The sequence below is a fragment of the Alternaria dauci genome, chromosome 3, assembly GCF_042100115.1.
Source record: "Alternaria dauci strain A2016 chromosome 3, whole genome shotgun sequence".
NCBI classification, from domain to species: Eukaryota; Fungi; Ascomycota; class Dothideomycetes; order Pleosporales; family Pleosporaceae; genus Alternaria; species Alternaria dauci.
The window spans coordinates 1,629,878-1,654,810 of record NC_091274.1 but is presented as its reverse complement, the minus strand read 5'-3'; the positions used below and the strand labels follow the sequence as shown (position 1 = coordinate 1,654,810).

The following is a 24,933-nucleotide window of genomic DNA, read 5'->3' as shown; positions in this document are numbered from 1 at the left end:
GAGTCTATGCTCCTAATGCTTACAAAGAAAAAATCGCTATACATGAAGCTTGTCGCCGCGCCTCCACTAATTTGACATGAGTAATGTCGGGTATCATAACAACTCGGTAGCACATCCCCCAACAGCTTCAATCTATACAAGCATTAGGGCACACTCTCTGACCTTCATCTCCTCCTCCCTTTGACTCTCTCCATAACCCTCAGCTCGGCACCCCTCTGCAACCTCAGATCCTCCAGCTCTCTTTCAATCCCTCTGTTCTTCTCTACAAGCTCCTTCCTCTTCTCCATCCTCCGCTTGGCCTCTTCCAGCTTGTGCCTCACAACATCCTCCACTACCCTCTCCAACTGCCCCGCGTCCTCAATGCCATGCTCTCTGATGAACCTATCTGCGAACTCTTCGATAGTGTGTGGTGATGGTCCCGGACCGCCGGTGTGATACCCGTTCTTGTGGGTAACGTACAGGCCTGGTATGGCGGAAGGATGTGTACGGAGCTTGGAGGAGAGTGGGATAGGTAGTTGCGACGCGGGGATTGTAGGGGTTTCGTCCAATGGTTTTCGTGGGGACGGTTGAGACGGCGGGTTGAGCAATATTTCCATGAGGCCGTTCTCAAAGTCCTCGTCATACGGGACTGTCGCTGGTGAGAAGTCGACCATTGGGGATGTGAGTTCGGGCTCGTCGCGTGGTGTGAGTGGCGCATTGCCCATGATGGTGTCTTGGTTGCTCATGGTGGCTGTTTCTCGGTTTGACGTAGCCATACGATGCGTAATTCCAAGAGAGAAAGGTGTTGCGCTGCGAGGCTTGTGGAGTTGACAATGTGCGTCCCCAGGCTGTCGCGATCGTGGAGCTGATGCAGCGTCATGACTAAGCCGGACTTGGACCAGCACCTCCGCGGTCGCGACTTTCCCAGCTTTTGCACTCCGTCAAACGCAACACGACTCGATTCGCCCACCTTAGACGACTACCCGACTTCCGTGCACATTGCAGTCATGGCCGATAAACTTCGCGCGCAGCAACAACTCGAGGCGCTCCAAGCCCGCTACATCGGCATCGGGAGCGCAGACACTACCAAGCACGAATGGACCTCGAACATTGCGCGCGACTCGCTGTCGAGCTACGTCGGCCATCCGCCTCTTCTACAGTACATGAGCATCGGTCTAGGACAGCCGCGCGAGAAGACTAGACTGCAGTTGCTCGAGCGCATGGTCAGGCCTGTTGGGCCGCCGCCTGAGGCGAGTAACAATCATGTTGGGTCTCAAAACCAGCAAGCTGACAGCAAGTAGCAACAGGACTGATCAGGATCATTCGCATTGAAACGATAGAGTTGATTACAACGACATGCAGAAAACGGGAGTCCAAAGCAACAGTCGCTCCCCCATCCAGATGGCACAGACATGCGCGAGGCCGGCTCGTGGGCAGCGAGGAACAGATGGGTACATGCTGCTTGTCTAAGGCCCCCAAAGCCAATACTATGAACTTGTTCAGTAGCGTAGCGCACGCTGAGTGCCGGTAGTGAGGTGTAGACACACACCTCTGCCTCTATGAAGATACCCCAGTCACCACCGCAACCGGAGCCCAAAACTCTTGTCCAACTCATGCTTTGCCTTTTGTGACACGTCAATCGCTATCACTAGCACTTCCTGTTGGGCCATCATCGTCGTCTTCTACCACGTCACCGCTCATTAGCATCGAAACTTCTCCCTTCTGTAGCATACTCCTCAGCTCCGTGTTCCTTGGGTCTGCCAGCTCAATGGGCTTGAGCTTCGCCTTGTTCCTTATTCTTGGATCGCATCCCGCATCTAGTAGCATTGCGACAATGGAGTGGCCGTGGGGCCAGACTGACTTTTCGAGCGAGTTGACGTAGCGTACGGCTTTGTGAAGGGGAGTATCTTGCTCCATGCGGTCGATTTCGTCAATCTCAAGACCCTCTTGGTCGAGCAGCATGTCGATGACCTCGACTAGGATCGAGTTAGTTCGTCCCTGTCCTGAGCGTGTGGCAAGCGGCGAATGTGTCCTGTGTACTGCGCCGCTTAGTATGTAGACACTTACAGCTTCCGTATGTTGCAGCAACGTGAAGACAGCCGTTACCCACGCCGTCGCGTGCGTTGTTCAGTATGTCTGCCACATGATCCTCGGGCTTTTTCCCAGACTTTGAGGCAGCAGCGGCAAGGTCTTTTAGTGTTTCCTCGAGTAACTCGGTGTTGTTGCGTCGGCACGCTTCGAGGATGAGTTCGCGGGGAGAAGCACCCTAAATGTCTGTTAGCACTGCAAGGGCGCATGGTGTGCGTGTGCATGCACCTCTTCGTCCGCCATGGTGTGTGTGTGTCGTGGTGAGGATATGGAGAGTGACTGGACAGGGAGGGACGGTCCAGTCAGGTACGCGTGAATGTTTCGAGATGGTGTTTGGCGGGGTACTCGGAAGTGCTAACGGAAAGCGAACAACTCAAGGCGGTGTGAAGAAGTGAAGTATCTCTCTCATACGGCGATAAGAAAGCAGGCAACGTCTCCCAGGCCAGCGTGCATAAGCTCCCAATCCGAGACAGTCCGTTCCCAGGTGCGCGTCCCCAGTGGCTTTTCGCTGGGCCATAATCGCCCCGCACTTTGCCTATCCTGGCGCTAGCGGTTCAGGGTCCGCCGTAACTTTTGACCTTCTCTGCCATCATCTCTCACGCGTCCATCTCTGTCGTACCCTTGTCGCCGCCCACCATGTTACTCTGTAAGTTCTGCGCCTCCACGCTCTGCCTACTCGCGACCATTTGCTGCATCCTCATTTCTCCAATTTGCAAACCCTTTCACAGGCAACGCTAATAGCCAGTAGTCTGCCCAACATGCAGCAACATGCTTCGCGTCTCCAAGGTACCTCCCGGCGACCCTACAACCGAAGACTCTGTCGGCCAAAACCGTTTCGAATGCCTTACTTGTCCCTACCACTTTGTCATCAACAAACGTTACTACGAGCGGAAGTACCTGAAGAAGAAGGAGGTTGAAGACATTCTGGGTGGAAAGGGTGCCTGGGATAACGTAGACAAGACAGAAGGTATGGCGTACTATATCCAAGCTTTGGAGGGGCACATGACGCCCAGTCTAGCTAAATATCATCACGCTCGATGCATGCGACTGACAATTGAACAGTCCAATGTCCGAACGAGAAGTGCCGGAACCACGAGGCGTACTGGTACCAGCTGCAAATCCGTAGCGCTGACGAGCCGATGACTGCATTCTACAAGGTATGTCATACGTCCGACATCTCAAAGAGGCTCACTGACATTTGCCAGTGCACCCAATGCGCGAAAGAGTGGCGAGAATGATCCACGAATCAGATCAAATATCAGGAGTCTGGAGGCGGAGTTTTTGCTTTAATATACCCCGGTCGCATTTGACGAATATATATGAATCTTCAGTCTGGCTTGCAGGTGCCGTTCGCGTTATGAGAAATTTGGGAAGAGTAATTGCTTTCCTACACATCCCTCAAGCATGTTGGCTTTTGCTCATATTCACTGTTGTGAAATCGATGCTCCTTAGTCAGCCTGCTTCTTGTGAACTGTCGTCTTGTCTGAAAGCTACTCCTTTTCCTTACTCAGAGTACTCAATACTTCTGCCACAAGTGGCCACAACACAGCGTCCCAGGCCCGATAGCCTTCCTCGTTCAGATGCACATGATCCACAAGCATGTCTTTGCTGATCACATGTCTCGAATCAACCCACTTCACTCTATCGTTGTGATATCTGTCACCCTGCAAGCCGTCTTCTTCCTCCGCCTCTTTCTGCAGAGTCTTGTTCATCCCTTCGACGACTTCCTTGAGCATCCTGTTACTTTCATCGACGAAGCCATCAGCTATATCCTTCCTATACGCCATATCACAAGCCAGTACCGTACTCTCCGGAGCAAGCCTCAAGCAAGCCTCGACCAATACCCTCCAACTCTCCACGTCCTGCTCGCGAAAAGGGTGCTTTGCGTGCAGATTATTCGTTCCAGAGGCGAGGATCCAGACTTTGATGTTGCACCTCTCCTTCTTCGCGTTCGAGAGCATGTCGTAGAGGCCCTCCTTCAGTCGGTATGCGACGCTTTCGTTCTTGGCGCCGCCAACACCGGCATTCCAAGCGACTCCAGTGTTTCCTAATTCTCCAATGTTCGTGTTGGCACCTGTAGTTTTGAAGCGCTCGAGCATGGAGTTGCCGAGGTAGATGACGTTGATGGGTGATGTGTTTGAAAGATTTGGAGCGAGTGCATCTGGTGAAAGTGGAGACGTGTTCATGTCCGGCAAAGGTAAATGGAGATCGAGTTGGAGCCGCCTGTTGAGTTCCGGTACATGTATCTGCTTGTGCGTCTTGTGCGTACGATCCTTGAATTTGGCGAAAGTATGGAGTCTATCGAGAAAGTCGGCGTTAGATCGATGAAGGTCGTGCATTTCCTGATCTGCGACTCCATTGGATGATCCAACGATATGCTCAGTGATGGGATTCATCGTGACACATTGTTTGGATTGCTAGAGTGTTGGTAGGGTAGACACTGCTTTGTGCGAATATTCGGGTGAACAAGTTGCAATGAGGCTACTTATGTGAGGAGAGCACTCACGGCCAGAGCGCGGTCGCGAAAAAGGGCGACGCTGGCAAAAAGGGCTGAGAACCTGCAGCGAAAAGGAGACGTCGCAAAAATAGACAGAAATAGACAAGTAAGACATAGCAAGCCCAACGATTTCATGTTCATATATTGCGCGTAAGCAAATCGTCGTAGGTTGTGTCCACCTCCTACCGCCTGTTCACTGCGGAATCAGGAATGCATTCCATCCAGATTCTCTATTATTACCATTTATAGGTTTGTATCGGCCTCCCTCTTCCTACCCATCATTCCCAGTAGAGGAGCCTCTCTTGATGAACTACCACAGCTCTATTGCGAACCCGGAAAATCAGCAGAAGAGTTCGGGGATACTATCATCGAAACGACAGATTCCCATATGCATCTTGAGCTCTTTGATGTGACATGCAACAACCTTGGGCAAGACCAAAACGAGATTAGGATTGGGCGGATAGAATGTACACAAGCCACCTAAGCTGGGACCGAACAGTGACGGAGCGACCGATCCAACTTGAATGCGTTTTCATAGTAGTAGATTCGAATAGCGACATTATAGGTCTTTATTAGTGGTCGCGATGTTCAAGAGGCGATGTTTGTAGATATCCATAACTAAACCTGGGAATTTTCCCAGGACCATGAAGACAGTTTGGGAAGGTCTTGAACTCGAGCCTCTGCGGAAGATTATTGAATTGGAACCCAAGGAAGACGCTCAGTCTGAGTCTCCTTCACTATCGATGGTAAGCTCTATCAAACCATCAATCGTATCTGTCTGAGGTCGTATGAAACAACGAGTAGCAGCCATACTGAGCGTACCCGCACTCATGATTAATGTGGCAACATGCGGTTTCGGTAGCTCTTCCAAAATGGCCTGATCGTCTTTCGGAAAATCTGTCGGCTTTGCAGATCGTGAAAAGAATATGCGAGATGAACGAAAAGGTACGAATGTACTGAGCTGGAAGAACCGTGGATGATGAGTCTCGGCCTTGGAGATTGTGGTATCCGACCGAGGCCTTTGTACCTTCTTCGTGTCCGCATCGTGATGTTGTGCACCATCACGAGTTTTCTTCGGAACCGCCAGCGCTTTGCGTGCCTGAGCTTGGTTCTTCCTCTGCCCCACAGACGAAGTTGGAGCGGCGTTGTCGGCAATGAACGGACTAACAGACGCTACATCGAGATCCATGACACAGGGTTGCCAGCTCTCGTTGAACTCCACGGGCTCAAACGACGCACCTTTGTTACGCATAAAACTCTGCTCAATGATACCACTACCTCGCAGTAACGCAGGTTGTGAAGCACCGTGAAAGTTGTGCAGATGCTGAAGGAAGGCCTCCTCTGACGTATAGAATTCTTGGTTGCATGAGCGATAGCGATGGTAGTTCTGTGCATGCTCGACATGAAACGTGCGATAGCCGGAACCACAAAGATGGCAATGGTGAGCCTTCGCCGAGGGGAAGTCTGGACAAAGCGGTGGTCCTGCATTGTCGGCAGCAACGTCGTCGAAGCTTCGCAAGAACCGGCAGCTCCACACACGGCAATGAGAGTGTTCGTTCATCTCTTTGACATCTGTAAACACCTTCTGGCAGTATCGGCAACGGAATGACTCGTAGGGTGTGGTCGAATAGAGATTCTCCAGATGGTTCTCCTTGCGCTCCCCCCACCACACAGAACGGTCAAGCTCACGTGTGATAAGGTGCTCAACGATATGCTCGCAGCGCTCAGACCAGTCTGAGGATTTCTTTCCACAAAAGCCACAATGAAGCATAGGGTCGTCCTTCTTCATTGGAGCCCCGAAGCGACGCCACTTCATGGCAAGGTCTTTGCAGCCGAAGTAATGGCCGTCGGCGGCCAACAATCGGGCCTGGCATCCAACACGTACCGAGGGGTGTTTGGTATTAGCGAAGTGAACATGATGCATGTGCTGGATGAAGTGGTCGCGGCGATAGAAAGTCCGTTGAGATTCGGGCTTGCTCCTACATTGCTGATACTTGTGGCCAGCCATATGGGTATCATCAGGACGGGTCTGACCACAGAATGGGCACGCTTCGAGTGTTTCAGATGACTTTGTGTCACAGCAGATCCAGGTAGTTCGAAGCGCATGAACAGAGTCCTCGTGGCGAATCCATTCATACTTCGTCTTGAATGCCCGTGGACAGAAAGTGCAGAAGAAAGAAAGGTCCTTTTGGGGTTCACCCGCACTACTACAGATGCGAAGATACAAAGTCAGTGTATGTCACATATGCGGTTTGTAGAGCCACAACTTACTTCACTCCGTTGATAGCTTGGCGAGGTGACTCTTTCCATGCCATTCGACGTCTGCCCCGCCTCCGATCACGACCAAAAGACGAAGCCTTACCACGACTACCGCTCGATGACACCGTATATGTCGTAGGTGCAGTGCCTTCGGAAGAGGCAACGGATGTGATGACAGAGCCTCTGCGGCCTTGCCTCGAGTCGGACCACCCTTCGTTCGGGTTACTCTCGCTAAGAGAATCATCGTCGATGGCGGCCTGTACTAAAGACAGTTCTACTGCTTCTTCCTGATACGACTGGGCAAGATATACGGCTAGAGGTGGTTGCGGCAGCTGATTGGCGTCACTCGCTTGCCTTTGAAGGCTCTCCAAGCTATCTCTTGACAATTTAGTTGTCAATACGCGACGATTGTGATCTGGTAAGTCTATTGCGGAGCCTTGAGAGTCTTAAATATGTTAGCCAAAGGATCAGCTAATCGGTGTCGAGGTGACTTGCCTCCACATTTCTTTCGAGCTCGCGTGTTATTGAACCAGTTGCGAACTTTCTTTACCTCGAGATTGGCTTGATGTGCAATGATATCTAATTCCCAGGTACCTAAAAGACGCGTGTATGAATTCAGTGTGTGTCTTACGTGCAGTTCGTACAGGGACGTTCCTTACAGGGGTATGGATTCACCGCGAATTCATCTTCAAGAATCTGTCTTGCTTCGAGCGGAATGCGACTTTGGGGTCCTTTGCGCTTGGCTGATGCAGGTTTCCAAGTGCCGCCGAAGGCCTGCTGCTGGGCTGCGACCGAGCTGGTTGATACCTGGTGTGGATGAAGGAGGGTGTTGGCCGGCATCGTTGACTGATCGATATGTGATGTGGATTGCTCAAGCCGATGGTCCAAGACATTAGCCGAGCTTCTCTCAATGTTTCCATCAAGGTTGTTGCATTGCATTAGCTCACGCAATGTTGATGATGAAGGCGGACCATTGGGGCTTGCCCTATCACGCATCATGGAATCCTCCGTGTGCTGCGGTTCATCTGTTTGCCACTCTTGGTCCGTTATCCGAGCCCAGCCTCTCTCGACCGTAAGTGAGGCCGAACCGTCTGATTCATGAGACGACGGCCATTGCGGGTTCACATAGCCAGTGGAGAAATCTTGAGTAACATCGCACATAGACATGTCGTTCAACTGAGAATTGTCCGTGGGACTACGGTAGGCTGCTGGTTCGACAGCCCAGTCGATAGTTGTGACATTGTCTGGTTGGTGCCTTGGCACATGAGTGCTGCCAAACTCTGCGCTCTGCTCAAGGGCTGCGAAGTCGAAGAACTCGTCCATGTTGTCGAGCGCGTCCATGGTGACGCGCCTAGTGCGGCCTGAATGGGCTCTAGCAACGGCTTATGCTGGGGAAAGGAAACCAAACATCAGCGTTTTGATAGGTCCGAAGTTAAGAGCTGGATGTTTGGTGTTTGAGTGTGGCATGACAGAGCGTGGGTGTCGGCTTGACGCCGATGAGGGAAAAGGTGATGCGGCGTCGTCCATTGATGAACTGGGTGCACGGCGATCTCATCCAGGCAACCAACACTAGTGGCAGCAAACATTCTTGCGTAACAATGGAGGCAGACATTCTGCAGAGCTGGGCAGAACCAGATGCAGTGGCGCATCTCAACCAAAAGCCATGAAGAGGTTATCAAAGCACGACGTAGAGCAGTCCTGATGTTGACGTCCACCACAATCGGCATCTGCCCGCGTTCAGGCCGAGAAGACGCCAGACGCCACCCAATGTCGTTAGCGCGACTGGTTGACCCACCGAAAAGTTCCTCCACCTCGAAAAGCTCACGACACTTGCAACGACACGCGCATTGATCGCCTCCAACACCCACAATGGCCGCTGAAGTACAACTCCTGCAGCCTCTGAAGCTGCCAAAGGGCCCTTCAACCCTCACGTCAGAGCAAAAGTACTGGAACTCGTTCGCCTCCGAGCTGCGGCTCGACCCGTCGCAGCATTCGTCGCCCGTAACCCATATCTCGCTGCCGCCGCCTCAGCCCGCAAATGCGCTATCTGCCGCCCAGGATCTCTTCGCCGTGACGACGGGATCTCGTGTTCAGATCTTCTCCTCCAAGAGCCGAAAGGTCGTCAAGACGATATCGCGCTTCGGTGTCGACGACATTGCGCATTCGGGAAACATACGGCGCGATGGCAGGATCTTGGTCGCAGGAGGGGATAGTGGTGTTATACAGGCTTTTGATGTGAAGAGCAGGGCCATCTTGAAGACGTGGAAGGAACATAAGCAGCCTGTCTGGGTAACGCAGTGGAATCCATCCGACCTCACGGGTCTGATGAGTTGTTCCGACGATAGGACTGTGCGACTATGGGATCTGCCGAGTGAGAAGAGCACGATGAAGTTTGATGGGCACCAGGATTATGTGCGCAGCGGTACATTCATGCCTGCGCAAAGTGGACTACTCGTTTCCGGAAGTTATGATCAAACGGTACGACTCTGGGACTCGCGAGTGGGCGGAAAGGCGGTCATGGTATTCAAGCATGCCGCGCCTGTTGAGACGGTTCTACCCATGCCCTCCGGAACGGCTGTCCTCGCAGCAGCCGACAACGTTATCAGCGTGCTCGACATCGTAGCCGCAAAGCCGATCCATATGTTGCGCAACCACCAGAAGACGGTTACCGCGCTCTCATTGGCGAACAATGGCGAGCGCCTTCTCTCTGGTGCCCTCGATGGTCACGTCAAAGTTTTCGAAACAACTGGCTGGAACGTGGTGGGAGGAATGAAGTACCCCTCTCCCATCCTGTCGCTCAGCGTTATCCCAAGCCAGAAGGAAGACAGACACATCGCCGTGGGCATGCAGTCTGGTCTGCTCTCAATCAAGACCCATCTCTCAGGCGAGCAGAAGGTGTTGGCTCGTGAGAGGGAAAAGGAAATGAAAGCTCTCATGGAAGGCAAGATTGAGGAGTACGACAGGAGCAAGAAGCGAAAGCGCGGAAGGGGCTGGGAGAAGCGCATACGAGGCAAAGACTTCACAGGCGAGAGCGCAGATATCGTCATTGAAGGCAATGCGCGGGGCAAGATTACTGCCGGACAGCCTTGGGCGCATGCATTGCGAAAGGGCATGTATTCGCAGGCGCTCGACATGGTGCTTGAGTCAAAGGTGAGCTTGTGTTTCTTGTCAAACAGTCTGGCACAGTGTTAACAGTTCCTAGGACGCGAACGCGCGCAGCCAGTCTCTCACACTCCTGACGGCCCTACGTCATCGCTCTGCTCTTCGCACCGCCCTTAGCAACCGCGACTCGGTAACACTCCAGCCCATTCTCCGCTGGTGCATAAAGAACATATCCGACTACCGCATCACACGTTTGACGACAGACGTTGCGCTCGTAGTGCTGGATCTCTATGCCGACCAACTAGGCAGAAGCGAAGAGGTCGACGATCTGATCATGGCGCTCATGCAACGTGTCAAAGTGACGGTTGAAGCCAGTCAAGACGCTTGGAAAGTGAGGGGTATGTTGGATATGCTCGTCAGCAGTGTGGGCGCAACAGAGGGCGCGGAAGCATGAGAATGGCCTAAAGGTCTTTTGTTTGCATAGCGAAGGCGTTCAGGATCTCGTCACATGTTCAGAAGTTGAGACGTATGTTATGTACCTTGAAGGGAGGGATATATAGATACCCGGATGAAGCGATTGGTATTGCTTTGGATGATGGGAACGGTATAATCTTGAATGGTATATTGTACAAGCCAGCTCTCATGCACCGGCCATATGCTATACACAGAATTCGTACATGGATCTACCACAAACAGTATTGCCGTTGCGATGTGACGGGTCGGTCGGGTAGTGCAGTCCATAGCTTGCGGTTGTCGCGCTTCTTCTTGATCTCATCCGAGATGCGCATGCGCGTCTTCTCTTCCTTGAGAAGTACGGAGAAACCTATCAGAGGGTGTTAGCGTGCGATTTCCGAAAAGCAAGCCCGTAGCCAACTCACTGGTAGTCCGGTGCTTCAGCATATTGACGGCACCCCGCGCCCTGAACTCAGGGGACTTCCAGCTCTCTCCGGGCCCCACCCATGCCTGGTCAATGTAGATCTCACTGGGGTCGCGCACCACCTTTTTGCTCCCGTCCTTTAATTGGATCGTCGTCTCTTTGAAGAATGGCACTTTGACGCTCTTTGCTTCTACGCTGCCATCCTCTTGGGAGATCTTGTAGTCCCAAGTATCCTTCGGCCTCCCCGCATCCGTGGCTTCTCTTTGCTTGTTCCAACGCAACACAGCAGCCTCCTCGCCAGCGAGACCCATGCCACGACCTGCAATAGCTTCGTTTTGCGCGATTTCGAGGCCCTTGATGACGTCGCGAGCAACTTTTTTCTTGGAGAAGCGGAGTTGGACGAGGGCTTCTGATACCGTCTTTCCGGCAATCTGGTTGACGACCTTCTGCAGCTTCTTGGTAGATGTAGGGAGGACCTGCGACTTGTATAGCGATTGGCGTTCAGTGCGGAGTAGCTTCGCAGCCTTTGTCATGCGGCCGTGGCGCTTGACGCCGGAGATGATGAGTTTGCGTTCGAGGCGCTTGCGGGCTTTTTCATCGGGATCGAGGGTCATGCTCATGAGCTTCCGATCTTCCTGTGCCTTTGCCCGCTGCTCCATCTGTCTGTATTTTGCCTTGAGGTCGAGTTTCTCCTGCGGACTCAGGTCTGGCCGCCATCCGGGCAGGTCGTTTTCGGGTGCGAAGAGCGACGTCGAGGTCACGGAGAATTCTCCCGTGCGCTGTGCGGGCCGCTTCGGGCGTGCTGTGTCGCCGTCTTTATTTGCGGCCGCCTCTAGCTCCTTCTTCCTCAAATAGTCCTCGAGGATGGGATTGGTGAGGTCGTCGTCGTCGTTCTTGCGCCCAAAAGAGACATTGCGCTGGGCGAGGGAAGGGATTGACGTCGAAGGCAGCCAGCGGGTATGCGGGCGGAAGACGGCGAGGGCTGCTCGGAGTTAGTCTTGAGGTTGGGGGAGGCACAGCAAAGAACGAGTGGCCGCCGGGCGAGGGAAGGTGCAGGGGAGGAAGGCGTGCAATGGCGTACCTGAGTGCCCCAGCCGCCGTGAGGGAATTCGAGCACTCATGCCGATGCTCAGCACACACGACGAAGCTGCGGCGTTGGTGATGCCAATGCGGTGGAGTCGTCGAGGGCGGGAAATTCTGTGGTTGCGACCGCAGGCTCCGCGCTTGCAAGGGTGGGGAGTCTCGGCAGATCTTCATGAACCATACGCAACGATCAGCTCGCAGAAGAAATGTGCAGGAGGCCGTTCCTGTCCAGACTACTGTCCACTGTGTCCAGTTGGGCCCTTTTTGACGCGCATCTGGCGACGCGCCCTACACCCTGCAGTGCCCTCTCTACCTGCTCCCCTCGCCGCGAGTCCGCATCCAGCTGCTCCGGGTCGCGAAGTGCTCGCTCCATCATTACCTGATTAGTCGCAGGCCCAAGCTCGTCTGGTGCACCTAACTACCTTTTCTTCTAGGCCCAGTGTAGGCATTCTCATCCACGACGCCGACCAGGCCGTCTCCCATCACACTCGCTCGCCCCATCGCCTCGCGCCTCACCCGACCTTTTCGCGCCCCACGCCCGCTGTCGTCCCATGCCGCTCGTTACGAGGAATTTGATGCCTTGTACTTCCCGGAGCTCGCGACTGTAGAAAGAGAACATAGCGAGACGTCGAGTGCGCCTGTGGCGTCTGAAACGGCCGTCTAGACTGAGCGCATACCAGACAACAGCACCAACCCGTACACACTAGCCACCATGGACATCAACTCATTGCTTTCGCCCTCGGACTCGCCTGCGGGCACCCCAACGCCTCAACCCGCCCCTACTATTCCCTCGCCGTCGCTTCTCCGATCCCCGGGCAAACGTACACGGCGCCAGATGCCATCGCGGACGCCCTCGGGTTTAAGTCAGCAGATGAGATCCTCTCCACAACCGCCCCAGACGCTCCAGCAGCGTGTGCCATCTCCAGGCTACGTCCACATGGCGAACGGCGCAAGACCCGTACACAGTTCAATGGGCACGCCGCAACGGGTAGCATCCCCTCGCGACGCGCGCATGACTCCACCGAACCCCATGTACCGGCAGACATCGACACCGGGCATGGATACACTGGCAGGTAGGTGCCCGCTTTCTTTGCTCCGGCCGCACAGGCGCTGCAGCCAGCCCTAGTACCATGGAATCACAGTGTTGGAAGACGCAGGGTGTGATAAAAAAGGACACAGCTAGCTACTGCGTATTACCAGTTCACAGGGCCTCCACTAACATGTTCCCAGACCTTGCCAGCATGCAACAACAACAACAAGCCACGCGCCAGAGCTCTGTAGTCCACCAACGGCCTGTCACGTAAGTTTATCATTTCTACAGATTTTTTTTTCTTTGCCCACTCACATCGTGAGACCGTGTCTGCACCTGCATATTTACAGGTAGCGCGCATTGTATTTTGTGGGGCGAGCAGTGACGTCCGGGTGTCGCGCTTGCCCGTGGTCACGGGTTTTGCCCGCTACGGCAGCCTAGCTTTGTTATGCAAACTCCGCTACTCAACACTGACCACGTCCCAGACTGCAACATCTCGGACAAAATCTCTCTGGTGAGTCTGTAGCCAGCATCATGTCCGAGGCCTCGCCGCGACCGCGCAACTTCATTACTCGCTCTCTGGATCAACAGCACATTGACTGGCTCAACCAGCTGGACAAGACGCTGCTGGAAAACCCCTTCGACTATTACAGCCATGTCTCACTAGTCACTACGCTGCACCAAGGCCTCCAAAATCACCTCGCCTCGTTCGATGCGGACCCAAACGCATACGAGCTGGTGCAAACTCTGCGCGATGCCTACAAAACCATGTCTGACAAGTACCCGCTTGGTGAGCTGTTGTGGCATTACCGCTTGAACGACGAGAAAACTCTGGCCAAGGATGTGGAGCAGCGCATGGGCGTGCTAGAATTGCACAAGCAAGCCACCCAAGAGGAGCCTTACAGCGCAAAGCTGTGGGCAGCGTACGGCGAATATGTGAGCAATTTGGTCGCTTGCTCTTGGGATCAGATGCCGCCGGAGGAATGGCCTGAAGAGGAGAGGCTGATTGGCCGGGAGCTCTTCAAGCCTCAGTTATTACTGCACGTGCTACAAGAAGGTGCAGAGAGAGTCAAGTATAACCTCCAGGAAAGTAACCTTGTGTGGGACCGCTACCTGCAGGTCCTGGAAGAGGATCTTGAGCGTGAAGGCTTCAGCCAAGAAAAGGCGAAACGAGTAGCCGCCATTTACAACGACCGCCTAGGTCAGCCACACGCAACATGGGCCAATACGCTCAGTAGGTACTCGTCGTTCAACTCTCGCTACAATACGAGTCACTACGAGCAAGTCATGGACGAAGTGGTGAAGAACAACACGCACATCAAACAGCAATATGCCAACCGCGAAGAATACGAGTTTAAACTTCTACAGGCCATCCAAGCGGGCGACCAAGCCGCCGAGTACACCGCCATGACACGCTACCTTAAATGGGAGAAGAGGACTATGGGCGTGTACAGCTTCCATCTTGTCAATGCACTCTATGAGCGAGCCACACTTCGCTTCCCAGTGGATCCTTCAATTTGGGAAGATCACGTCGAGTTTCTTATTTGGCAAGACAACCGATCAGTAGATCTACTCAACGTCCTGGAACGCGCGACCCGCCATTGTCCCTGGTCTGGATCGCTCTGGTCCCACCGATTGCTGACGCTCGAGTCAGAAAATAAACCATTCGAGGATCTTGAACTTGTTAAACACACAGCTACTGGATCTGGCCTCTTGGAACACACCGACTTGGACGAACTCATCAAGGTACAACTCGCCTGGTGTGGTTACCTACGCCGAAGAGCTTTTGACGACCCCAGAGCAACAGAAGACGACGTTGATGTAGCCGAGGTCGGCATCCGATCTGCCCTAGAGTTTGTCCGAGAGGTCGGCATGAAGAAACATGGAAGAGAATGGACGGACCCAAAGTACCGTCTTGAGCGTGCCCATATGAAGTTTTGGCTTCAACGTGGTGAAATTGATCAAGCCCGTCAGATCCAGGAATCGATCACAAAATACCAGGAGGACTCGTACGACTTTTGGTATCGCTGCTACATATTTGAGATGCTTCTGTGGGCGCCACATGCAACCAGGAACAAGCAGAATGCAGGCCAGCCACTGTTGCCGCCTACTCAGGCTACCGCAATCTTGGAACGTGGCATGAAGCGCTTGCAAACGATCGATCACCCAGAGCTGCTTATCGACATGTACATTAGTCATTGCGAACAGCATGAGTCAGCGTTGAAAGTGCGTAGCGCGACGATCGAGCGACGACGAGCTGAGCGCATCGTATCTGTTCGGAGAGAGAAGGAGCGAGCACTCACGGCTGCTGCAGCTCCACCGCAAGATACCCCAGACAGTCAGGTCGTGGAAAGCTCGACAAAACGGAAGCGGGAGGACAGCGATGAGGATGCGATATTGAAGAAGAGCAGGACTGCGGAAATTGAAGAAGCTTCCCATCCAGTAAACGGTCAGGCAAGAGGCGCGAGCGAAGCACCCTCGGAAGCTCGCTCTACTGGCCTGAAACGGGATCGCGAACACACGTCGGTCATCGTCAAGAAGTTACCACTCGATACCACGCAAACTCGGATTCGCCAATTCTTTACTGACGCGGGTACGGTTCGCAATCTAGTACTGAAAGAGGAGAAAGACAGTCTCACGGCTATCGTGGAGTTTGAATCCCCAGAAGAAGCCGACTACGCTCTGAGTAAAGAGGCGAAAGGATTCGAAGGCCACAACATATCGATCGAGCGAGGCCAGAGCACGACGCTGTACGTTACGAATTACCCGGCGCATGCTGACGAAGCCTGGCTACGAAAGCTCTACAGTCCATTTGGAGAGATCATCGGCATTCGCTTCCCGTCGCTCAAGTTTGATGCCCACCGCCGATTTTGTTACGTGCAGTTCGCTTCGGCTGAACAGGCGGTTGCCGCAACACAGTTGGACGGTACTGACGTCGAGGGCTTGAAGCTGATCTCGAAGATATCCGACCCCAACGCTAAGAAGAAACGTGATGGCGCAACCGCCGAGGGTCGTGAGGTCTACATATGGCATCTCAATTTCAAGGTCAAAGAGAGGGAGATCAGGGATGCCTTTTCCAAATTTGGCAAGATCGAGAGGACCAAGTGCCCGACCATCAAGTCTACCGGCAACAATCGCGGTTTCTGTTACGTCGTGTACGAGACCAAGGATAGCGCTGATGCTGCAGTGGCGGAGATGCATGAGAAGGAGTTCTGGGGCCTCAAGATTATGGTTGAGATCGCAAGTGATCGGCCTGCTACGAAGCCAAAGGTGCAGTCGACTTTAGAGAATACGGAAACCTCGGCCGCCCGTGAAGTGACTCCGGGACAGAGCGACGCTGCTGCCGGAGCTACTGTCAAGCCTGCTTCGTTCATGGACCGGTCTATCGCGATCCTCAACTTACCTGATACCGTCCCCGACGTGCGCATCAAGCCACTTGTCGAGCAGTACGGCTTCAAGAGGATCAAGCTCGAACCTCACCATGGAGGTGCGATTATCGAGTTCACAACGATAGAGGGCGCCGGTAAGGCTCAATTCGCTCTTGAGGGCAGAGACTTTGAGGGAAGGAGGCTTCGTATCGGAACAATACAAGATCTTAACAAGCAGAAGGGAGAGTGGAAGGCGAGCAACAGCTTTATACAGCCGAGCCGTGTCAATCGACCTACAGCTGCTCGTGGTGGACGAGGACGAGGAAAACCTGGTCTTGGTCGGCCAACTATCCCCAAGGGTGCTACAACGACCAACGGCGAGCCGAAGAGTAACGCAGACTTCCGCGCGCAATTCTTAAAGGAGCCTACGAAGGAAGCAAACAAGGACAATGACAAAATGGAAGGGTAATGGTAGGGGATGGGATTACGGTCGCATGTCAAGATCCAAGTAGGGCTTGATTGGTGTTTATCAAGGAGTGGGTTTCAACTGCCTATAGGGTTCTCTGCATAATTTGGCGTTAAGGTTGCTCCCTCAAGGGTCAAAGCCGATATGGTTGGCTTCTGATGTCCTCTTTCCTCTTATCTTGGTGCTGAGCACCTTATGTATGTAGTATAATATAATGAGTGTGAACTACCCAGCTATCAAGTCATAATCTCTGGCGGTCCGACTGTGACAGCTTCACAAGTGTGTTAGTACAGATACAAGATTAATTCGCATTAAGACGCTCCTTGAACGTACAGTGTGACCTGTCTTGGTCACCCGCAAGTCCAAATAACTGAAATCACCGTTGTAGAAAATCACCGCTCCACTGTATAGCAGCAACGCTATAACACCACAATGAGAGACACCGTCTAGATTATGAGTAAGAGTGCATTGAACAGCAAGCTTGAGCGAGTGACGACTTCATTCAACCATGTATGTCAACATGTCGCTGACATCCATTCAGGTTGAAGACTTCCCGATAGATCAGTTGGAGAAAATGAGTGCATCTCCACCTTCGCGTGCAAAATCAAACGACAGCAGAGGCAGCAGCGCCAATGACAGTCTTGCCAGACATGGTCTCAAGACGCTTGAACCCGCCATGCTGTTTGACACCCTCCTGCAGCTCGACCATTCGCTTCTGGTCTCCAGTAGGATCGTCGGCCTCATCCTCAAGACCCCAAGCCAGGTATTCGTTCGTGTAGTTTGGCTTGAAGGTGCTGTCCAACACACCAAGCCTCTTGCCGTAGCGGGTGACCTTTTCCCAGTCACGCTGAACGTTCTGGAGATCAGGGCTAAAGTACGCAAAGCTGCGTTCAAAGATCTTGCGGTTTGTCGGCGTGTTCATAGTAGACTTGAAGCTGCAGAACTGCTCCCAGGCTTGATCGGGAGACGCGAGAACAAAGTCCGTCGCACGCTTGCATGCGCGAAGGAATGCGCAGACTTTGTCCGGATTCTGTTCGATAAAGGCGTTGTTCCCAATGTAGAGGATGCTGCAGAAGCAGCAGCAGCCGAGTTGTGCTAGCTCATCGATGCGGAGCATTTTCACTTCGTCGCGCGAGCGGCCCTGGCTAGCAAGCCACTCTTCCAGCTCAACCATCTGGACATTCTCGAGACCTATGCCGGCATCGATTTCGCCAGTAATGATGGAGCGTGTGACGTTCATGCCCACACGAACGGCTTGGTAGTCATCGGGTGACATTCCGTAGTGCGCGGTGAGTTCATCGAGTTGGATCTTGCCAAATTCGCCAACGTAGCCGATCTTCTTGCCTTTGAGGGTCGTGAAGTCGGTGGTGATGCCAGATGAGGTCAAGTACACGACACCAGTAAAAGGTTCATTGAGCAGAGAACCGATTGACTGAACGGGGAACCCACGAGCTGCGGCGGCGAGAGTATGGATCATGGCCTTGAAGCCAAGGTCGACCCTACCAGATCCGATAATCTCGGTGACATCCTAGTACAGTAAGTTTATATTGGCTAAATGACCACCATTGGACGCACGCTTGGGTCGTTGGGCTCAAGCAGAGCGACCTTGATGCCTTCATCTTTAAAGTATCCCTTGCTTTGAGCAAGATAAAGAGGAGCGTGGTATGGCGTAGCGTGCCTATTAGCTGTCAGTACGTAACTTACTTGACTCAGATGCAAAGCGCACCAGTTGGTCAAGAAGGTGATCTTATCAGTCGACATCTTGACTTTGGTGCAGATGCTGAGCTAGTCAGTATGCCAACAAAGAGGGGACAGGGTCATCAGGAAGCAGCAGTAGTCCTTCGCGCTGGAATTATCCAGATCAAGTTTGAACGGTATGATCTCAGAACAAGCAATCAGTGATCAAGCCTCCTTGTGAGGAGTCCGGATCACTGGTCGCTTGAACACCCGCCATGCTTTGCTTCTGATGGTTGAGATGGGTACCTGATGATGCCATGTCAGGCAACTTTTACTTGATCGAGATGGAATTCTGATTTGCGAAGAGCAAAACCAGCGTGGCCTTGCTGTGCTGGTTCGATGATAGCATCGTACCAAGTTGATTTCGTGTTGAGAAGAGTTGTTATACTTTGATTTCGGAGATGAAAGAGTAACAGAAATGTTGTCTGAAATTTAATATTGCTACCGGATACTTATAGTAGTGCTCTTCTTCCATCTGTTGAGGATGAAGGTGGGTAAATTGCTCACTGCATATGGAGGGCGACGGGACAGAGCGGGGCAATGAGGGGTACACTTCCCGAGCACGTCAATACACATCACGGAACCACAATACGTGTCTCCCGTATGCAAGACGGGACAGCCATATACCTGTTTTTGTTCATTCTAGTCTATGCATAGCGTGTGCATTAGCCGTGGTGCTAACGCAGATGGTCAATTTGATCATCTTGAGCCATTTCCTTGGGAAACTTGTGATGATATCAACTCTCTTAAGCGAACGGCATACTTTATCGAGATTTCCGGGTCTCATCAAACCGGATCCAGACGGAGAAGCTGAGAGTTCTGCACCTAAAAGCCCGCTAACATGTCTTGTCAAAGGATATTCAAGGATACAGACGGTGTTCAAGAACTTTATGACGATGATTGCCAGTATCAAAGCATGCGAACTTTGCCTCATGTAGTTGAGAGAGTTGGATGTGAAGTGCAAATAAGTGCGTCTGCCGAATTATGGTGAGCTTGTCTTCGATGTGAAGACCTTGATCATGCTATAAGGCAGTTTGGGACAATTCAGACTCGTCGGAGATCACAATACCTTGAGCCTCTCTTCCAGCCATCCATCTAGACCTCGCCACATTGCACTTTCTTGCCCTCTGTGCTCCAAGCCTTTGCAAAATCGACCCAATGCCTGGCACCTTTGCTTGACCCAAACTCTTTTCTCGTTTTCATCACGGCCGCTTAGCTCTCCAACGATAGCATGCGCGATCTTTGCTTCGCATACCGGACACAAATACGGCGGTTGTCTTACATCTTCCCTCATACTACCCGTCCCCTGCATATTACACGCATAGTACACACAATGCGCGATGCCAAAACAATGCCCTAGTTCATGCGACACTGTTCGCGCAAGTCGTGAGAACCATAGGGCCTGGACTTCTTGCACCGGGGAAACAGGCTTGTATGCTGAGGCGAAGGCAGCCGCAGCTGCCATTGCGCTGTTTCTGCTCAAGTCTTTCTGTTTCTTCGTTGCTGGATTTGCTTCTACGTCTTCCTCAGCACACAAGTCGTCGACAAATGTTTTGCAATGACTCCACGGCCACATGTGACTTTGGTCAATCTGCTCTCCATGTCGTTTGTCCAGAACTGGGTTGTACCGTGCAGTCTGAACAACAGCCACTCTGCTCCCTCCGTATGCTCTGCCACAACAAAAGTCATCATCTTCAGACTCGTAGATGTCGTGATCGACCAAGACAACCAGGGCATAGGCGTCAACAGGGAGAACGGAAATAATCGTATCAAGAATGTCGTCTAGGTTGAGTTGAGCAGGAAAAGCAGAGTCTGGCGAGGGGCGGACACGAATCCTCGTACATCGATCTTCGCCATCGAGAAGACCGACGTACTTTGGCAGAGCGGCAGCCCGGTAAAGGTTTGAGGACTTAGAACTAGAACCCCATGTTGTCCATGTCAAAGGTGTAGGGCAAACACGAACAGGCATATTGTGGTAGAAGGCGGCAAGGTAGTCGATAAAGAGGTCTGCGGATGGAGGAGATGGCTCTGCTACTCCTTCACCTTCTGATGCTTTGTGGCCAGTTGGTACTATCCAGTCTCTCATGAATTCCACCTTCTTACTGATCTCAGGTACTTGTGCTACATACAACGTATCCCTTCCAGTTGTCGACGATAGTTTATTCCTGGTTTTCGCGTTCAGCCACTCCTTTGTAGTCTGAGGTTCACTATCCGGATCGTAATTTAGATCATCATGCGGTAGAACAAGAGGACCAGGAAAGGTTCCTGTCGAGTAGTCCTTGCCCCTCTTCGTTGCTCGGCCAGAAGTTGTTTCTGCTGCTGCACGTGTCGCGGCATCTGGTTGTTCATACCCTGCTAATTCTGCGAAGGGTGAGGGATCTAAATGTAAAATGGCGTGTTTGCATGTCATAGTGGGTATCGGATGTAACGAAATCGAAAGGAGCAAAAAAGAGTCAAGGAAGGGAAAGAGGCTGTTGCCTGAGAGGGGGCTGAACGTCGTGAACGCTAATCCGACACGGGAAAGGTTCGCGATTCATGTCTGTACCAGGCTGCTCGTCCATGACTCGCTCTGCTTTTTGGGCAACCGGCTCTGCTCCTGCTGTCTTTCCATCATGCGCAACCCATTCCTTCCATTGCTTATGCGCATTCGACCGACACTTCTACCACAATGGATCGTTTCTTCCCCAGTATAGCAAGCTCCCTCCAATCGCCAAGCTGTTGAAAATGCCAACGTAATGACCTGCAATCTTGTCCTTCGCTCCATACGCGCTAACAATGACCGTATCTGCGGCGGTCGCGACCAATCCTGCCATGACTGCGACACCCAAACTCCTCCTATCTCGCAGCACCAGACCGAAGACTGCCAGCAGAATGCCATTCTGAACATTGCGTGCTGCTATAGCCGCGACGAGAGCTTTCTTTGTCTTCTGGTCTTCTTCGTATGTGCTCTGGGTGTTGATGGAACGTTTTGCGGATGCAGGTGACGTGTCGGACTCGCGTGAGATGGGCAGACCGTAGCCATCTGCGAAGAAGGTAGGATTTCGTAGACCTACTATGCCAAAAGGGACAATCTCGAGGGTCGCGATGAAAAGCGCAAGGCACTCCGCTGGTGGAGGTAGGTGGTGGAAGAGGTTGCGGACTTGAGTCGTCATGGTGGGCGATTGAGTTGATGTTCACGATAGCCTTGCTTGGGGTAGTATCACTGCAGAGCCTTAGACGCAAGAAGAGACATGTTGCAGTCTTATAGATGCACTTGAATCGATGCAGGAGACAGGTACAGTGGGTGTGTGTAGACCTCCTTCAACTCCCATTGGCTGACAAGGTTCGGACTTCGGATGCGGGGATCGCAGGGCTGAGATCATCACCCTTTCTCCAGTCATCTCTTGAGTTTTCTACTCATTACACCTTATGCATGACTTTGAGAGATCTGAATCATCACTCATGCTCCCGATTCCGTTGGTGTGTCGTAACAAAGGCTTGCTGCCATGTGGTTAAGGCAAGGACGCGTCCTTTTATGGCTGCTCCGTTATCCCCTACGTACGGAAAGCGCGTCGCGACATTGACGTTCTATATGCAGGCTTCAAACGCGTGTCCATGGACCTAAAAATGATAGACCTTCTGGAATGGGATAGTAAAATGGGAGAACACGGTCTCTCAAAGAAAGGATATCACCACACTGAAGAGATAGTTCCTGGACTGCAGTCAGTAGTTCATACCGGAAATGTCACGTGTATAGCAGCACTCTGTCTCCAGTGGGACTCGAAAGTCTGTTCGGGTCAGTAGGTCTCCCAAGGCTGAGCGGTGTCATGGCCCTGATTGGGTATCTAGGTAGCCATATGGCAGCCGTGTCTCTCTGTTCTGTCGTCCTACGAGAACGCTGTCATATGCGATAGAAGTTTCGGTAACTGCATCGCTACCATATTATGTCTAGGAAATGTAGCGGTCGGAGATTGCAGCGCAATTTTCACTTGACTGTGTAGTGAAACCCGGGCAGGCTTTTGACAGTTTGATTGCGCCTGCTCTCTGAGGGATCGTGCTCGTGTGGCGCACTTTCCTTCCCTTCACTTTCCTTCGACACCATCAAAAGCTCGGGTCACACACTTGTACATTCACACGCACTCGAATTTTGCTAGCTGCACCCGTCCCGATATATAGCCAGGCCCACCTTCTCTCCTTCTTATGCACCACACACTCGCTTCTCCACTATTCTGTCACCACCCACGCTTTGTCAACTCTCGACAGCAGAATAGCCCCACCTCTTCCCGCTACCTGTACCTCCTTTGAGCAATCTAGTCTCCAGAAAAAGATACTTGCTCTTTCACCTCTCTGCCAACACTAGCGAACTACAGTTCAACGACTCCCCCCTCCTTCCACCTCTCGAGTAACCGCAAAACATGGCGACAGCTCCTTCCTTCTGGGCTGCTGGCAACGACAAGATCAAGTCCGCCGAATCTCCCAACCCCAAAATTGCAGAGGCGCCGCCAAAACCTAAGCCAGGCCCTCAGCAGAAGAAGGGTCTCGTACTCAAGGGCATGTCTAACGGCCACATCACAAACGGCGGGTCGAGTTGCACATCGCCGAAACCTGCTGTGGTCACCAACGGCAAGAAGGCTGACTGGGCTGACGACGACGACGATAACAGCTTCATCGCCGAGTTCATGCGCCAGGACCCGAAGATTGCGTCCCTCGAGACCACCGTCGCTCTGAAAGAGGAGCGCTTGAAGGAGCTAGAGGCGGTAGTTGTCACGAAGACTCTTCGCGTCGCAGAGTTGGAGGGTGCGATCCAGGACAAGAACTGTCATATCAGTGACCTTCAGGCGGAGGTGCAAGAGAAGGACAGCAAGATCGAGCTACTCAAGAAGGAGAATAGCGATCGAACTCTCCAGAACCAGGAGCTCTTGCGCGAGGCTGAAGAGAAGGACAACCAGATCAAGAAGCTGGAGGCTGATCTGGAGGAGAAGACCGTAACTATTCGCAGTCTTGAGCAGGAGTCAGCCTCACTTGTCGCTTTGCCCACAAACGATGCTGTATTGGCCACCGAGAACGACCCTAGGAACGAAGCGTCGGAAGTCATCAAAACAGATGGACCCGATGATGTTACTGAGTCGGAAACCGAGGCCGACAAGACTGCCTCTGATATTTCAGATAGCTTTGAGCTCGTTGATCCTCCCACGAATGAGGAGACTGGGAAGATCAAGGAGCAAGAGACTGGAGCGGCCACTACTGAGGAGTCCAAGGAGACCGATCCAATGGAGAAGAGTCGCGGCCCATCGTTCGGCGAGTCTGAATTCCCGACCTTCGTGACAAAGGACACCATGAAAGTCGTCCCTCCAGCCCCGAAGCCAAGGACCTTGACCTTTCCTATCGACATGTCCAAGTACGGTAAGAAGTCCGCCGTATCGTTCACTACGAGGAATGTACGTCCATCGCCAAACATGACCCAGAAGAACGGTCACACAACGCCCTGGGGTCAGTCTTCCAGGCAGGCACGCCATAAGAACGGCGCCATGCCGGAGTTCAACTACTCGGCTGACATCCGTCACATGCCACACGGCAAGCGCATCCTCTTTGGCAACGGTCCTGAAGTCACCGTTAAGCTGGGGAATGTCAAGCTGGCTACTGTCACCAAGTACATCTTGATGCAGTGCTCGTTCAAAGCTCTGGAGTACTTCACCAAAGAACCAGAAGCCACCTCCTGGGTCCTTCCTGCCGATTCGATGGACGTAGACTCTGCGACAGCGCATCTCAAGTGGATGGACGAGATGACCTACCAGAGCAGGATCTACTCTTTGAAGTTTCAGACTGAACATGTCCATGATAAGAAGAACCTTCAGATCTGTCACGCTTCCCGTGTACTAGGCCTCAACAACATGTACGTTGCCCAGTTCACCAAGCACTTTTGTGACCGCATTCGCGCTCAGGATGTGTCAACCGAGTTCATGGACCTTGTCTGCCAGTTGGCCTACCCGGAGAACGACCCCATCTTTGACTGTCTAGCCAACAACCTGGTAAACCAGAAGAAGGTTGGGAACGCCAAGGGTACGGCAGATCTCGAGAAGTTAGTGACCAAGTACGCGCTTCTCAAAGAAAAAGTGGATAAGATTGAGAAGCGTTTGACTCATCGTCCACGCAAGACCTGGAAGTCTCCAGAAGGCAGTGTGCGCGGTGGTAGCAACGACCGCAGCGGCGCAAAGGGCCATCGGGGTGGTGATGTTCAACAGCCTGCACCTGGCAAGAACGCAGTTGCTCCAGCGGCTAAGGAGGCGCTGTTCACCACCCTTCACTAGGCTAGCATCTTAGCATGGTGCCGTGCTTCTAAGGGAAGGCTCGAGCACGTCAGAAAAAAAAGACGATGTGATGACTTTCATCACACTAGTGCAATCCGATGCGTTAACGCGGGAGCTTTGTACGGTTTGTAGGTCTTTGCATCTACGGCAAGAATGGTTA

The 24,933-nt window shown here is 52.7% G+C and overlaps 12 protein-coding genes across 12 annotated transcripts; 5 read left to right on the top strand and 7 right to left on the bottom strand.

Moving 5' to 3' along the window:
* Positions 1-164: 164 nt before the first annotated feature.
* ACET3X_004205 (uncharacterized protein) lies at positions 165-725 on the bottom strand (the record flags this gene model as incomplete). The annotated part of the gene is made up of 1 exon (XM_069450385.1): positions 165-725. One exon carries the CDS (start codon positions 723-725, stop codon positions 165-167), a length of 561 nt encoding a protein of 186 aa, XP_069308183.1.
* A 261-nt stretch (positions 726-986) lies between these two features.
* ACET3X_004204 (uncharacterized protein) lies at positions 987-1,292 on the top strand (the record flags this gene model as incomplete). The annotated part of the gene is made up of 2 exons (XM_069450384.1): positions 987-1,229; positions 1,281-1,292. 2 exons carry the CDS (start codon positions 987-989, stop codon positions 1,290-1,292), a joined length of 255 nt encoding a protein of 84 aa, XP_069308182.1.
* Positions 1,293-1,445: 153 nt separating this feature from the next.
* Positions 1,446-2,310, bottom strand: ACET3X_004203 (uncharacterized protein; the record flags this gene model as incomplete). The annotated part of the gene is made up of 5 exons (XM_069450383.1): positions 1,446-1,466; positions 1,529-1,601; positions 1,841-1,955; positions 2,047-2,245; positions 2,296-2,310. The coding sequence occupies 5 exons, from the start codon at positions 2,308-2,310 to the stop codon at positions 1,446-1,448; spliced, it is 423 nt and encodes a 140-aa protein (XP_069308181.1).
* Positions 2,311-2,703: 393 nt separating this feature from the next.
* ACET3X_004202 (uncharacterized protein) lies at positions 2,704-3,305 on the top strand (the record flags this gene model as incomplete). Its single annotated transcript, XM_069450381.1, has 4 exons — positions 2,704-2,713; positions 2,816-3,034; positions 3,130-3,224; positions 3,273-3,305. The coding sequence occupies 4 exons, from the start codon at positions 2,704-2,706 to the stop codon at positions 3,303-3,305; spliced, it is 357 nt and encodes a 118-aa protein (XP_069308180.1).
* Positions 3,306-3,557: 252 nt separating this feature from the next.
* On the bottom strand, positions 3,558-4,253 carry ACET3X_004201 (uncharacterized protein; the record flags this gene model as incomplete). Its single annotated transcript, XM_069450380.1, has 1 exon — positions 3,558-4,253. The coding sequence occupies one exon, from the start codon at positions 4,251-4,253 to the stop codon at positions 3,558-3,560; it is 696 nt and encodes a 231-aa protein (XP_069308179.1).
* A 443-nt stretch (positions 4,254-4,696) lies between these two features.
* ACET3X_004200 (uncharacterized protein) lies at positions 4,697-8,504 on the bottom strand. The gene is made up of 4 exons (XM_069450379.1): positions 7,483-8,504; positions 7,319-7,417; positions 6,836-7,268; positions 4,697-6,771 (listed from the first exon to the last, which is right to left on the bottom strand). Exons 1-4 carry the CDS (start codon positions 8,162-8,164, stop codon positions 5,283-5,285), a joined length of 2,703 nt encoding a protein of 900 aa, XP_069308178.1. The 5' UTR covers positions 8,165-8,504; the 3' UTR covers positions 4,697-5,282.
* Positions 8,505-8,692: 188 nt separating this feature from the next.
* On the top strand, positions 8,693-10,379 carry ACET3X_004199 (uncharacterized protein; the record flags this gene model as incomplete). The annotated part of the gene is made up of 2 exons (XM_069450378.1): positions 8,693-9,973; positions 10,026-10,379. 2 exons carry the CDS (start codon positions 8,693-8,695, stop codon positions 10,377-10,379), a joined length of 1,635 nt encoding a protein of 544 aa, XP_069308177.1.
* A 141-nt stretch (positions 10,380-10,520) lies between these two features.
* Positions 10,521-11,983, bottom strand: ACET3X_004198 (mitochondrial 54S ribosomal protein uL22m). Its single transcript, XM_069450377.1, has 3 exons — positions 11,884-11,983; positions 10,804-11,784; positions 10,521-10,748 (listed from the first exon to the last, which is right to left on the bottom strand). Exons 1-3 carry the CDS (start codon positions 11,921-11,923, stop codon positions 10,609-10,611), a joined length of 1,161 nt encoding a protein of 386 aa, XP_069308176.1. The 5' UTR covers positions 11,924-11,983; the 3' UTR covers positions 10,521-10,608.
* Positions 11,984-12,597: 614 nt separating this feature from the next.
* On the top strand, positions 12,598-16,752 carry ACET3X_004197 (uncharacterized protein; the record flags this gene model as incomplete). The annotated part of the gene is made up of 3 exons (XM_069450376.1): positions 12,598-12,958; positions 13,116-13,185; positions 13,401-16,752. The coding sequence occupies 3 exons, from the start codon at positions 12,598-12,600 to the stop codon at positions 16,750-16,752; spliced, it is 3,783 nt and encodes a 1,260-aa protein (XP_069308175.1).
* A 457-nt stretch (positions 16,753-17,209) lies between these two features.
* Positions 17,210-18,986, bottom strand: ACET3X_004196 (uncharacterized protein). Its single transcript, XM_069450375.1, has 4 exons — positions 18,733-18,986; positions 18,476-18,529; positions 18,325-18,427; positions 17,210-18,277 (listed from the first exon to the last, which is right to left on the bottom strand). The coding sequence occupies exons 2-4, from the start codon at positions 18,508-18,510 to the stop codon at positions 17,354-17,356; spliced, it is 1,062 nt and encodes a 353-aa protein (XP_069308174.1). The 5' UTR covers positions 18,511-18,529; positions 18,733-18,986; the 3' UTR covers positions 17,210-17,353.
* Positions 18,987-21,146: 2,160 nt separating this feature from the next.
* Positions 21,147-21,638, bottom strand: ACET3X_004195 (uncharacterized protein; the record flags this gene model as incomplete). Its single annotated transcript, XM_069450374.1, has 1 exon — positions 21,147-21,638. The coding sequence occupies one exon, from the start codon at positions 21,636-21,638 to the stop codon at positions 21,147-21,149; it is 492 nt and encodes a 163-aa protein (XP_069308173.1).
* Positions 21,639-22,880: 1,242 nt separating this feature from the next.
* On the top strand, positions 22,881-24,773 carry ACET3X_004194 (uncharacterized protein; the record flags this gene model as incomplete). Its single annotated transcript, XM_069450373.1, has 1 exon — positions 22,881-24,773. One exon carries the CDS (start codon positions 22,881-22,883, stop codon positions 24,771-24,773), a length of 1,893 nt encoding a protein of 630 aa, XP_069308172.1.
* Positions 24,774-24,933: the final 160 nt, after the last annotated feature.